The sequence below is a fragment of the Empidonax traillii genome, unplaced genomic scaffold, assembly GCF_003031625.1.
Source record: "Empidonax traillii isolate 1590-97213 ecotype Southwest subspecies unplaced genomic scaffold, ASM303162v1 scaffold993:size324958, whole genome shotgun sequence".
NCBI lineage: Eukaryota > Metazoa > Chordata > Aves > Passeriformes > Tyrannidae > Empidonax > Empidonax traillii.
The window spans coordinates 303599-317610 of NW_020956186.1; the positions used below are offsets into that span (position 1 = coordinate 303599).

Genomic DNA, 14012 nt, shown 5'->3' on the forward strand with positions numbered 1-14012 from the left:
ATCCAACCTAAACCTCCCCTGGCACAGCTTAAGATCATGTCCTCTTGTCTTACTGAGAGCTGCCTGGGAGAAGAGAGCGACCCCCACCTTGATACAACCTCCTCTCAGGGACTTGTAGAGAGTGATGAGGTCACCCCTGAGCCTCCTCTTCAGGCTCAACAACCCCAGCTCCCTCAGCCTCTCCTCATAGGACTCGTGTTCGAGTCCCTTCCCCAGCCTGGTTGCTCTTCCCTGCCCCTGCCCCAGCCCCTCCATGTCCTTCCTGAGCTGAGGGGCCAGGGCTGGACACAGCACTCCAGGGGTGGCCTCACCAGTGCTGAGTGCAGGGCAAGAATCCCTTCCCTGCTCCTGCTGCCACACCATTCCTGAGCCAGGCCAGGATCCATCGGCCCTTTTGGCCCCCTGGGCACACTCTGGCTCATGTTCAGCCTCCTGTCGATCAGCACCCCCAGGTCCCTTTCTGCCTGGCTGCTCTCCAGCCACTCTGTGCCCGGCCTGGAGCGCTGCAGGGGGTTGTCGTGGCCAAAGGGCAGGACCCGGCACTTGGCCTTGTTGAACTTCATCCCATTGGAGTCAGCCCAATTCTCCAGTCTATCCAGATCCCTCTGCAGAGCCCTCCTGCCTTCCAGCTGATTGACACTCCCCCTCAGCTTGGTGTCATCTGATCTCCAGAGATTTACAACAAAAAATGCCTGGATTCAGAGAAGGCCATTGTGACCAAGATACTGAGCTCTCGCATCCTTGTCAAAACAAATGGTTTTCTGGATATCAGATAAAATACAACTTTAGGCTGTCTGGGGCACTTCAAGCACATGCTGTATTTAAGTGACAACTGTGTGGAGGAGGGGAACAAAGAGACTTCTGGGGATTGCAGTCTTACTGTTTAGATATTTCAGTCCTTTGCAAGCTTCTTTGTGGTCTTGGTCAAAACTCTGATTCTGGGTGTTTAAACATTATTGTTACTTGAATGTAGTGATTTGATTTCCTACAGAATATTGACAACAAATTTCTGAATATACTTAAAATGTGACCCTTTATTTTAAATTTGTAACGTGATATAAAGTTTAAATACTTCATAGGATATGAAATAAAATTTGCTTTTTGATTTATTCATTCATAGCAAACAGAGTAATTAAGAAGCATCTTGGCTGCCATGCACTTTATAGCTGTGTATATACTGTCATCAGTCACAACCCAGTGACCTCTCTGATGGACCACAAAAATGCTGAGGTCCTCAGAGATAATGTAGTCATTGCTTAGAGAAAAATGACAAGTAACTGGTGGTTATGTGTGACAGTGACTGAAGTCTGATTTACCAACTACAGGATTGAAAACAGTTTGCTTGTTAAGAAACTTTAAAGATAAAGTAAATGTTAAGTCTAAATGCCAACAAATATAAATTTAGAACAGGACAAGCCAAAGAATGATACTGGTATTTAGGTTATTAACAGGTCTCAGGAGGACGTTAGGCAATTTAATGAAGACTATGTCTATCAGTAGCTTTTAAATTTGGTGGTCTGGACAAAAGCTCCTGCTTAAAAATCTGTGAAATCTGATGGATGAAAGAGGAGAGAATATACTAGAATATACATATATATAAAGATACCCTGTTCTTACACTCTTCTCCCAGCATCTGCAACAGGCTTTGTCAAAGATTATATTCTGGGCCGGGTGGCTATTTATTCTGACTCATTTTGGCTGTTCTCATGATCTTGTGTTGTGCTCTCCGTAGTGTTGATCCCAATGACCAGAAGAAGACGGCGTGTTATGACATAGACGTAGAAGTTGAAGACCCATTAAAAGGCCAAATGAGTAGTTTTCTTCTCTCAACAGCTAACCAACAGGAGATTACAGCATTGGACAACAAGGTACTAGCCCAATAGTAAAGTATCCCATGGTTCATGTACTCGTGTAGCTTCATATGGGTTTGGTGTCACATGTCGAAGACAGTAATGTCTTGAGACAGGGACTTCTCAAGAAAATGTGCTTTCAAGGGATGAATCGACCACATGCAGTGGGAATACACAGGGGTGAGTGGTGTTCCCACTCAGGATTTGATCCAGGGCCTGACATGATTATCAAGGTGATAGAAGTAGAGTTTCACTGGTAGTGTAATGAGTACCCTGACATTCGAGAACCACCTGAACTGTATGACTGTAATTTTTTATTGAGGGGTCATGATACCTTGCTAAATTGCTAAGGCAAAGCTGTCAGAATCTCATACTCAGGTGTGGGGTTTGTATCCATAACTGCAGAACAGCTCTCTGTAGTAGGTGCAAATATGGAACATGCATGGCAGGAAAATCACTTGGAGCAGTTTGGTGGTTTTAAGTGTTATTGAAAGAGGATCATGTGCACTTCAAATAATAGTATCTGTCTTAGGGCAGTGGTGGGCTCTCCAGGCTGTAAGAGGGGTTCATGTCACTGTTGGCCAGCCTCTGCCATGTGTCAGTGGCTGATTTGACTTGGTAAGGGATAAACAAAAGTGGCTTTTCAGAGCAAGGCTCAGCTTCTGTTTGTCTGCCTCTAATACAAAAAAATACATTAAACTCTGGTCTTCATGCATTTTTAAAGGGGGTCTGGACACCAGCAATCCAGTGGATTCTGGTAACTGTTGCAGCATCTTTTCTTTTATGGCTCTCCAGGAAGGTCCTATTCAGCAGAGCAGCTGCTCAGTCAGTTGGTTCCCAGCCTGTATAAGCTTGCAAACAGCATGCATGATGATATTCTGTTTCCAGTCCAGCTCACCTTTTTCTGTGTCTTGTCTCACCTCTTTTTTGATCATTTGCTATTATCACAGCACAGGGCAAGGTGTGATAAGAGAAGTTAAAATCACTGCTGGGTGGATGGGCACGAGCTGCTGCTGTTACCCCTCTGTGCCATGCATTGCTGTGCTGACACAGATCCTGTCCTGGGAACTCGGTGCGTGCCAGTGGAGTTTACTCCACACAGCTGTAGCGTTTTCCCAAAGAAGGAATGATTTTAAGTTGACAGCAGTTCACTTTTGTTAATTTATCCTGTATTGCCTACATTAGTGGCCTTGATGGCATAGTCAAGGGAGAATTATTTTCTCCCACATGCTTGGCCCCTTTAGCTGCTTTGACAAAAAAAGATGAATACATGAAACTAAACAAGATAGGTTTACTATCTCAAACTAGAATGTTAGAAGAGCAGGGTAGCAAAAGTTTGCTTCTCTGTGTGTGTATGTGCAGATGATTCATTAACTGCCCTCCTACTGATCATACTTGATGTTGATATCCAGGAGCATTGTAGGACCCTGACTTCTCTTCATTCTTCCCTGCTAGTTAGTGCTAATTTCCTTCATAATACTTCTGAATATATGATTGGTTTTCTATAAACCTTCCATACTCCCAATTTCTCACTGTTCACACTCTGCTTCTGTTTGCAGCCAGCGTGAAGTTATTAGGCTTTCTCTTAAGAAAAAGTTTAGAAGTCATGGCCATTCATTTAACATGGACTTGATCAAGAAGTTGCTAGAACTTTTAAGGATTACAGTAGGCTGTGGAAGATAGGGTGGTGATGATAACCAGAGGAATAACTGCTTTCTTGCATTGGGCACTGTTTAAAGATGTATTTATGTATCACTTTTCCCCAAAGATCCCAAACTAGGCAGAAAGAGTGATTCTACACAGGAAATTATTACTTTGTTTGGTGACGTGACTTAGGTCTGCGAGCCATGCAGCACTTCAGTGCAGGAAGTGAAGGAGAATCCTGTACATACTTGTATTGCAGAAGTACAAGTGAAACCAAGATATAGTGGCAGGATTGCAGTTAAGTTGCTGCTCTTTGAGGTGAAAAAGCCCTAGGAAGCTGCACAAGTCTGTGGTGTAGAATGGTTACCTTTGTACATTACCAGGAATACAAAGATGCTAACATACCTGACCTAAGGGTCACTGGAGAATGGTAGAAATTAAGTAACATATTTTGGGGTTTTTTTACTGTCAGATTCATGAGACAATTGAGTCCATAAATCAGCTAAAAATACAACGTGATTTCATGCTGAGTTTCTCCAAAGATCCCAAAGGATACATCCAAGACCTTCTCCGGTCCCAAAGTAGGGATCTTAAGGTAAGCTAAGGTTTGAAAAAGAATGAATAGTGGAACCAGAATGGACGAATTTTATCTAAATGTATACAGAGTGTATAGCCAAACATCCAGGATGGATAATTGGTGGAAGACAGACAATTAGTGGAGTACTGCAGTCCCAGAGCAGACAGTATGCAGGAAAAACAGTTTAGGTTGTATTCCATTTCCAGTGAAACAGCAGTGCTTGGTGGGGGTGGTAGGTGGATTTGTGGTCAGACAGTAGGATCGAAGTGCAGGGCTGTGTTGATATACTCTGTAAAATCAAAGCTATATAAAACTCAGTAGGAGCCTTCTATAGTACAAGAACACAATTTTGGGGTGTTTTGTTAGTTCATAATTTAATCTTATTTAAGAAATAGGCAGGTTAAATGTCAGCTGCCTTAGAGCTTATCTTTGAGATATGCGAGAAATGGAATGTAAAGAAGTTCAGTTGTTTGACAGCAAAAATGAATAATTTCTTCTTCATAAAGTTTCACATTTTCTGTCTTTAACTGACATGCCTCAAAATCAGTCATATTAATGAATCAATGAAATTATTTTTTTTAAATCGTTGTTTCTTTCATATGTAAATGCCTTGTTTGTTAGTCAATAGTCTTACAAAAATCTACTGTTGAGATTATTATTATTATTATTATTTATATTGTATTCCAAAGGGGATAGCATCTGAAAGAATGTTTAAATAAAGCAGCCTTTGGCTTGAGGAGCTTTCAAACAAAAGTGTTTGAAAGCTGTATACATAGAATAGTTGTTCAGAATTTTCCCTGACCAACAACCAGTCCCATAAGAGCCTTCCTAATGATGTTCTGCCCTGCTGGCATCAGAGTTATGATTGTACAATACTGCTCTGCAAAATATGCTAATAACTTTATATTTACCTGTGATTCTATGATGCTGGAGACTTAGTCATCAGAATTCTACTTTTTTGTAGAATCATAGAATGGTTCCAACCCCCTACTGCCCCATCCCCGGAAGTTGCACAGGGCCTGGAGCAACCTGGTCTAGTGGAAGGTGTCTGCCTATAGTTGGGGGTAGAACGAGATGAGCTTTAAGGTCCCTTTTCCAACACAAATTATTTGATGATTCTGTGATCTTGTTTTGATAGTAGGCACACATCGTCCATTTGCTTTGGGCTTTGAGAACAGTTCTGAACATTTTTTATGTAGTAATGTAGATAAATTTTGACTCTACCGAAATCTGAAAGTTTGTCTATGTGGTCGATGAGCTATAGTGAAAAATGTTGTTTTTGTCACAGGTGATGACTGATGTTGTTGGAAACCCAGAGGAAGAACGCAGAGCCGAATTTTATCATGAGCCATGGTCTCAAGAGGCTGTGAGCAGATATTTCTACTGCAAGGTATGAAAGAAATATCCACACTGCTGGCTTATAAATGCACCTTCTGCCACTGAACAATTGAATCTGCTGAACTGTACTTTTTCTTTCAGATCCAGCAGCGTCGACAGGAATTGGAACAATCTCTGGGAGTGCGTAACACATAAGTCTGCTCACAAGATCCCATTGGCATCATGACCACCAAACCAGTGGACTTTTCAGTGTTACTAGCTCACTGTTACACATGGACCTGCTTCCTGACTGGATGGGAATGTACCATTAACACACCAGTCAGAACACCAGCTTTACAGTGACCCTTGAAAAATCTTGCCCATGGCAGGTGTCTCAAACCATCCCAGGCCAGAGGCAGCACCATACCAGTGTCAGTGTGAAAGAAGACTAAAGGTTCATTCATCAGCACTCATTGTTACGTTTTAGTGGAAAGTTCAGACACTACACAGCAAATCCTAATGGGCTAAGCTTAGAGTCATGGGTGGCACTGATGGGGGAGGTTGAAGTAGGTGTTCTAGGCGATTACAGATTTAGAGAAATAAATGCAGTTCTCATTCTACAGTACCCAAGAGTCTCAAATAGTAACTTATCTGGAATTAGACAAGATAGTTGTTCTTATAGCTGTGGAATGTTTTATACTCCTGAAGAGAGTTTTTATTCCAGATGGACCAGTGAAAGAAGCTGTCTCACCATCTGAAAGAACAAACTAGGAGGATTTTCATTCTGGAATGTGGAGCCCCTCTCAAAGAAAGACGTACAGTCAGGACATCTCTTCTGCAGATGCAATTCCTTCCTCTTCCCCTCGTCTTGGCAGTGAAAGGTAGACTGTATCACATATCGCTAGATGGATATGATCAATGTCCTTTACCAAGAGGATCATCCCTGGAATAAGAGCTTCTTAGGCATCCTTAATATCAGTGGTAATAGCAACAAATGAGGCATTCTGAGAAAATGAAAATAACATAAAGGTGCTTTGCTTGAACACAGCAGATATTAACAGTGAACATATATGTAAAGTATCAAATTTCTTAAATGTTTCTCTGTGTGTGCCTGTGGGATTCATCATTGAAAAGAACTTTCTAATTGTTGGTGCAGAATCCGAGAAGCCTAATTTCATGTAACATGGTAGTTTTCTCTTTTCTTCACGATGTTAACAGAGTCCCTGGACTGGTCTCACATTTTGATCATAGGTGAACTGCCTCTTACTATGAAATACTTAGTTCCCCCATACATGCTGTGTGCTGGGTATGTGGAATGCTCTTGAGTTATAAAGCACTATCAACCTTAAATAGCACAAAGAACATATCCCTTAGAAATCATCATCTTTGTAAATGTATGACAAATTCAGACTATGGGAATTTATAGCACATTTACTTGGAAGCAGGGACATCTTCCTTAAATCCTTCCTCATTTTTTGTAGTGGTAATTAATGGCCCAACATGAATTCTATTCCAAAAATCAGCTGCCAAAATATAACTGTCCATTTGATATGGTACTGAAAATCCTCTTTTAGGTTACTTCTTTTCACCTCCTTTCTTTCACTTCCTCGGAAAGAGAATCAAACTCACATGTGGTATGGAAGGAAGGCAGCTCTTCTGAATAATGCATGTTTCTGTAGCATTGTCTTTTCTGCTATCTTTGCCAATTTCTTTCTTAATTTAACTAAAAGTTTCTTCTGTCCAGTCACAGAAGAGATAGTCTTCTACCCCTTTATTTATTGTCTTTGCTTTCACATTAATAGTGCCATAGCTTTTACTCTGTCCATTGTGTTCACAGGTGTCTTGGGTATATATTTACTTTTGATTGTAGTCACATGAGGGCAGCCCTGTCACAAAAAAACGTTGGTGTGAGAAAAAGAATGGCTCTACCTCTTTTCCTGAGGCCTTTTACTGGGGATGGCTTCATTTGGAACTATTTTTTTGTGTGTTAAAACCTCTTTTCATAGTAAAATGTGAAATCCTGCAGTCTTAAACTGGTTATAGTGAGGGGCTGTGAGGCTGCCAGACAGTGATTGGCTTGAAATCTTGCTTAATTTAGGATTCCACTAATTGGACTACAGGAAAGCAATATGAGGGAAAACAGTGGGTGTCATCTGCTACTGTGCTTCCATATTTGTTCCGCTGCTCTGTCAGTTGTGTGCACTGTGCTGCCCACTGTATAAAACTCTTTTCTGTATCTGGCAAACAGAGCAGCTATGTTCAGGGGTTGTGTTCAGTCTGCAGGAATAGGAAATGCAGAGAAAGATATGCAAGGATGTGAGAAGGAAATGAGACTGAGATAGATGCCTGCAGGATGTCTGCCAGGGAATTCTGGGGTTTGAGAGCCTTCCCACTGAAGTGGCAAATATTTTACAAAGAAATATCAGTCAAGTGCCACAGCTGGTGACATACTGGAGTCCAGCCTGCTTTTAGGGCCTCTCTGTAGAATTAATTGGATGGATCTGGTTCCAAGTCTCTTTCAGAGCAAATTAACAAAACTAATGTGGTGTTGCTGCCCTGTGTTTACAACTGCGTCACTGAAAGCTGAATCTGTGTTAAGCAGCAATGCTGTACTGAAGTGTGTGTGTGTGCATGAATCAGCCACTGCAGATGGCAATCCAGAGTCTAAATTCTTACATCCCACTGCCTATAAAAAGACTGGTCACCAACAGTGAGTCTTAGGAATAGCTGTCAGGTGTCTTTCCTTTGGCTAAACTGGGGTTTGATATTTTGATGCCTTTTTCCTGTGTTCAGGAGAAGTTCTGGTCTTTTACGGAAGAGGCACAGTGAGGAATTTTGTCCTCTGTTCCAGGAGGGCAGCTGGGAGCTTGCTTTTTTGCAAAACAAAGAGAAATTTTATTTGAAGAGAAGTGATGGGGGAAGGAACTGGAAGGAAATAGACCAAGTGCTTATCGGGAATACAAAAATTAAAGGTAGTGGCACTGAACAGGCAGGTGATTGAGCAGACTGAATGAGAAATTCATTTGAAGTTCAGGATGGTTGTCTTTTTGTGTGTATAAAAGGTGATAAGAAGATGTTTTAGAGTCTTATTGCCACAGTACATTACAAATCTATGCATACTTAAAAAAAACCACGGATGTGCATAGAAGGAGTTCATGTATAGATGACAATATAGATCATTAGAAAATAGAGCATCAAACTAGGAAAGGGTTCAGCAGAATTCTGGAGTACCAGTAGAAAGGAAAAACATATTGGAGCAGAAGTGTCGACATGGCAGGTTAGAAACAGTCTTTTTAGTCTTTTGTGCTGTTGGCCATGAGTCAGGACTCAGATCAAGTGTTTCGTAGAGATTAAAGGGGAAACAAATGTTTGATTATGGAATAAAGAGAAAAATACAACAGTGGGAAAGGCAATAAGAAGATGGAGCAGGGTGCCACTGAAGTGCTGGTAAGACATAGCACAAGATAATGTGCAGAGTACTGTTGGAAATAGCACAGTCCATGTGAGTCAGTGTGTTCTGTGTGCATGTGTGTGTGTGTACAGGGAGAGAGCCCGTGGGAGAGCCAGGCTCAGCTGATGTGTAGCCTGGAAATGGTCATGCAGGACAGAACCAAAAGTTCTGCAAATAACTTTGAGACATGCTGTCGAAACATTTTCCACTGTTATCAGCAGGGATTCAGTTGTTCAATGCAGCAGGCTGGTAGTTGTAGTGCAGGCATTGTCTCAGTTGGCAGGTTTTTTAAACCACATTGTTAAGAATTTATCCTAGGGAAGCCAGGTGAAAATATTAGTGCATATGTCAATATTGGTGCATATCCTACGGCTCCTAATTTTGAGAAAATGCTCATCAGGTATTTGGGGTTTGTTAGCCTGGTTTTGTGTGGAGAACCCTTTTATGACAGTGCAAAGGGATGAGGAGGAACAGAAAGCTATTTTTTCCTAAAGAAAGAGGTCTCCTTCCTGTAACTGCTCTGTTGTTTAACAGGATGTATCTGTTTTGCCAGATCCTGTATGATATTTTTCAATCTCATTGAAGAAAGGAACTCCATTTAAAAATACAACAGTGGGTTTGTGACAGTGAGCAAATACCTGTATAAAGGATGAGGGGAAGAGAGAGACTCCCTCTACTCTCTAGCTACCATGTCTTCGTTGTATGATGCCAAGTGATTAGTAGACAAGCTTTTAACAATAAATACTTTGTTTCTTTGTATCTCTTGCACTAACCTTATGCGTCTTAACAAAGGCAGGTATTGGTTTCTTTCTGCCCCGATAATGACCTGACTGCTTGGATTTCTGCTCACTTGTGAATGCACACACAGACACACACACACAGACGCACACGTGTAGGGGCAAATGCCATTTTTAATGGGATTTCACAAAGGTGAGAACTGTTGCTCTTTAGATCTTTCTTACGTGAATTCAATTCTTCACTGAATTCCACCTTCAGCCATTTCCATACTGAGTGAGAAATCCTTACCAGTGGAGAGGTCTGGCTCCTCTCCTGTACAGTTTAGAGCTAGAGCTTGGATGCCTAGACGTGTTGTAGAAATTACACAGTTGCCACCAACACTGTGGTAGGAATTACATGGATACCACCTCAAAGAACTTGTCCTTAGGTTCCGTTTAAATAAAAGAATCAGTGGGGTTTCTTCTACTATGTATAATATGTCGTCGTAGTTCTAGCTCAAGCTGGGACCCACTGAAGAGGGAACCTCCCTGTTGATTCGTCACTGGATTTTATAGGTCGCTTGATATCCTGATGGCACAGTTCATCCAGTACTGTTCATGGAGCCTGCAGTCTTCTGATTTGCTTCCACATCCTCCAGGCACCCTTTCCATCTTTTTCTTGAGCCATTTCCTTATCTTTTATAACAGAATATCCTGTAGTTAAAGTTTTACTTATGCTTCCTTATCTACCGTTTACATGTCCATAGATAAAGGTGAAAGAAAATTCACATGGCTTAAGGCTTCCTTTGGTCACGAATGCTAAGCTCTAGCACGGGTTAGTCTCTAGCTGCAGAGGAGCCTGGAGTAAGCTCTGCGAACAGCAGACAGAGGTACACGCCAGCCGATAGCGTAAGAAATCCTCGTCAGGCTGAGCAAGTTGCAGTTCACCAGCTCACCGAACAGGGTTTTGTCCTCGATGGTCCGAGCAGAGGACGGGGGACCCAGGACGGCCACGGACCCTTGGGAAGGATCCTCGACACCGCCCTCGGCCTGACCGCCCGTGCACCTCCCGCGGCCGCGGTCCCGCGGGCTCCAACCCCGCCAATCCCGGCCCGAGGTAGCGCCCGGCCCGCCAATCCTGGCCAGCCTTTCTCGGCGCCGTCCAATCACAGCCCGCCCCTTCAACCCTGCCGCGGGCCCGCGAGCTCTGCCCGCTCAGCCGCGGCGCGGCCCGTCCGCGCGGCGCCGCCTCCCCGCTCCCCTCAGGCTCTGCTGGGGCCGCGGAAGGGCGGGGGAAGCCCCGTGGTCACGTCCTGTCCGGGAACACTGCCGGGAGAAGGGGAGGGAGGCGGAGAGCGGCCCCGGGTGCAGGGCCTGCGGGGACAGCGGGGTTCTCGGGGACGGGCGGGCGGGTTTGGCGGGGCTTGGAGGCAGCGATGGAGTTGCGGGATCCGGGACGGGGTCGGCGGTAAGCTGGGGCGGGACTCCCGCGGCTGCCGCTCCAGGCACCTGGTCTGCCTTGGACACAGGGGCCGCTCCCTCTGGGAGGTTCTGGCTCCCAACGTGTAGGGCCAATCCCGGCCCGCCACTCTCACCCCGTTTCTCTCTGCTCCGTCCAATCGCAGCCCGCAGAACAGGACCTGTGCTGTCCCCAGCAGGTCAGGCAGAGGTGCCCTGCCATCCTGACGTGCTGCAGTTTGGCTTTTGGAGGGGTCTCTGGTGGTCTGAGGGAGAAGTTCTTTGTCATCCCATGGCAGAATTACCCCCTGTGCAAAAGATGACGTCCCCGTGACCGGAAGTCCTCCAATGCCGTACAACAGATGGCGCCCTCGGATTCAAAAGTCCTCGAAGCCCTCTCTAAAGATGGCGCTGCCAGGACCGAAAATCATCCAAGGCCACACTAAAGATGGCGCCCCCGGGCCGGAAAATGCAAAAGCTACATCGAAGATGGCGCTGCCCAGCAGGAAGTCCTCATGGCCACAGTAAAGATGGCGGCGCGAGGCCCCCTGCCTCAGACAGGTGTCACTCTTTTTGCTGAGCTCCACCCCGACCCAGACCCCCACCCCCCGCTCGCAGCGCCGTCTCACCGTTGTTCTTCCCTCTGTGGGGACAGGGTGAGGCGCTCGACGGCGCCGGGCATGGGCGGCAGGTTCGTGGGCTGCGGCAGGCACCGGCGCCGGCAGCCCCGGTCGGGGACGCCGCGTGCGGCTCAGGCGCTAGGCCCCCTGACTGAGCGCGGGCAGGCGCTGAGGGGGCTCTGCGGTCCCGCTCGTCTCGTCCCTTCCCGACCCGCTCGGTCCCGCGGTGCCCTGGAGATGCTGTCGGGGCTGCGCTGCCCGGTCCCCCTCTACCCCCCTGGAAGTGGCGCACAGCAGTAGGTACAACGTCATGCTCTCCAGGAGATCGTCCTCGGGCTAAGCGGGGCCTGACGCGACCGGTCTTTTGCCTCTCCCACGGCCATCGGAGTCTGCAGGGAGGGGAACAGGCAGGCAGTTTTCAGGTCTCTGGGGAGCCGTACCTGCATGCCGCCGGAAGGAGCACATGCGAAGAGAGCGGCAGGCGGGAGGACAGTGTTTCGATCCACCCTGGGATTGCGGTTCCTCGCGGGGGATCTGTGCTTCCTCAAATACAGAGGAAGTGTGTCTTGCAGTACCCGTTTGTTCACCCGTCGAGCTCGGAAGAGCCACAGGGAGCGTGAAATGCCAAGGCAGCTGCACTTGCCGTGGGGGCTGGAGTGAGGAGCAGCTGGAGGTGTTTGCTCTCTGCTCGGTCCCCACCTTCCCCGAAGTTCCCTGGGACTCCAAGTAATCACAGCTCACCTTGGCTTTTACGAGGCCCTTGCTGAAGGGTTTCTAAGTGTGGCCCTGAGATTTTCTGGAGGTGGAATTGATTGCTGTTTCAGGGCATGTCTCACTGGGCAGTCTGTGTTTTAACACTTGCCAGGGCAGGATAATTGCAGCAGAAGAAAACCAAGGCAGCCCAGAGCCTGGCCTAGGCAGGCCCAGGCCTCTGGCAAGCCCAGGGCTGTCTGCTTGGTGTTGCTTGTGCCTAGTTCCGGTCCCGCACTGTCTGCTCAGGGCTTGTTCCTCACCGTTCAGCTGCAAATGAGAGGGGAGCCAGAGGCAGAAAATGCCCCTGCTGCTGGGGCTGCAGTGTCTGTGGTGCCTGGGGGCTGGGCAGGACTTGGCCCTGCTGCCTGCATGCTCTGCAGTGGCCAGGGAGGGATCCCAGAGGTCACCCCCCTCCGTGCTGTGCTGCACAGCAGGGGCTGGGCAGCCCGCTTGCCTGCTGCCTGAGCCCAGGGGAGGCCCTGGTGGGGCTGAGGGGCTGCTGCTCTCAACAATCCAAAGCACCCCAAATAAGGAAATTCTCCACAGGTCATAAGCCAGTACCAATAATTTGTCCTCCGCTGAAAATTAATGACTTGGGTTTCTGCTGCTGGGCTGGACGTGTCCATGGAGGGTTCAGGGGTCTGGTGGGTTGTTTGTGGCTGATCCTGAGCAGCCCAGGCCAACTCCAACCACCCCCTCCATCCCACACCCGGGGGAAATATTGATATCGTGTGGAAATACTCCCCTTCCCTGCTACTCCGTCCTTCCCTACGCATCCACGGAGCAGGTTTGCTGCACCCTTTGTTCCCGAGCACAGCCCGAGTCCCAGCTACTACAGACACAAACTAAACACACCCAAGGCAATGGTTCCATCAGCTCCTGGCATTGCGAGCTCCCCCTTCCCTGGCACGCTCATGCCATCACTCATAGAAATCTCCCGGCACCATCTGCAGGGCCCCGCAGGACTGAGCGGGGCGGGGAAGGGACGGCACGGGAGGGGAGCGGAGCACAGGCCACGGGCCGCGCCGCCATGCCAGGGGGCCTCGCGGCACGGCCGGGGCTGCCCGCACCGCTGCCTGCCGCCGCCCACGAGCCTGCCGCCCGTGCCCGGCGCCGCCGAGCGCCCCGCCATGTCCCCCCTGCGCCCCGGCCCGTCCCCACAGCGGGAAGCACCGCGGCGAGACGGCGCTGCGAGCGCGGGGGGGCTCGGGGACGGGGTAGAGTTCAGGCAACAGGATAGACGGCTCTCGGAGGTGAAGGGGGTGGGGGGCCTCGCGCCGCCATCTTTGGTGCTGCTCTCGACACATTCCGGTCACGGCAGCGCCGTCCTTGCTGTGGCGCTCTGCGACTGCGGGGCCGGGCGGCGCCGGCCTTAGGGTGGCCTTGGACGACTGCCGGTCAGGGCGGCGCCAGCTTTAGTAGCACCAGTCCAGGTTTTGCCCCATTCCGCACTCCGGCAAAAATCCATTCCGGGTTTTCCCCCATTCCGTACTCCGGCAAAAATCCAGTCCGGGTTTTCCCCCATTCCGTACTCCGGAAAAAATCCAGTCCGGGTTTTCCCCCATTCCGTACTCCGGCAGAAATCCAGTCCGGGTTTTCCTCCATTCCGTACTCCGGCCGAAATCC

The 14012-nt window shown here is 47.6% G+C and overlaps 1 protein-coding gene across 6 annotated transcripts in view; it reads left to right on the top strand.

Moving 5' to 3' along the window:
- SMARCD3 (SWI/SNF related, matrix associated, actin dependent regulator of chromatin, subfamily d, member 3) overlaps positions 1 to 9598 on the top strand; it is a 69429-nt gene extending 59831 nt beyond the window's left edge. For all 6 annotated transcript variants that reach the window (XM_027903830.1, XM_027903829.1, XM_027903831.1 and 3 more), the window contains 4 exons: positions 1733 to 1868; positions 3967 to 4089; positions 5360 to 5461; positions 5551 to 9598. In XM_027903830.1, the coding sequence (XP_027759631.1) occupies positions 1733 to 1868; positions 3967 to 4089; positions 5360 to 5461; positions 5551 to 5604 (415 nt within the window). In that variant the 3' untranslated portion in view covers positions 5605 to 9598. The remainder of the gene's footprint in view (positions 1 to 1732; positions 1869 to 3966; positions 4090 to 5359; positions 5462 to 5550) is intronic.
- Positions 9599 to 14012: the final 4414 nt, after the last annotated feature.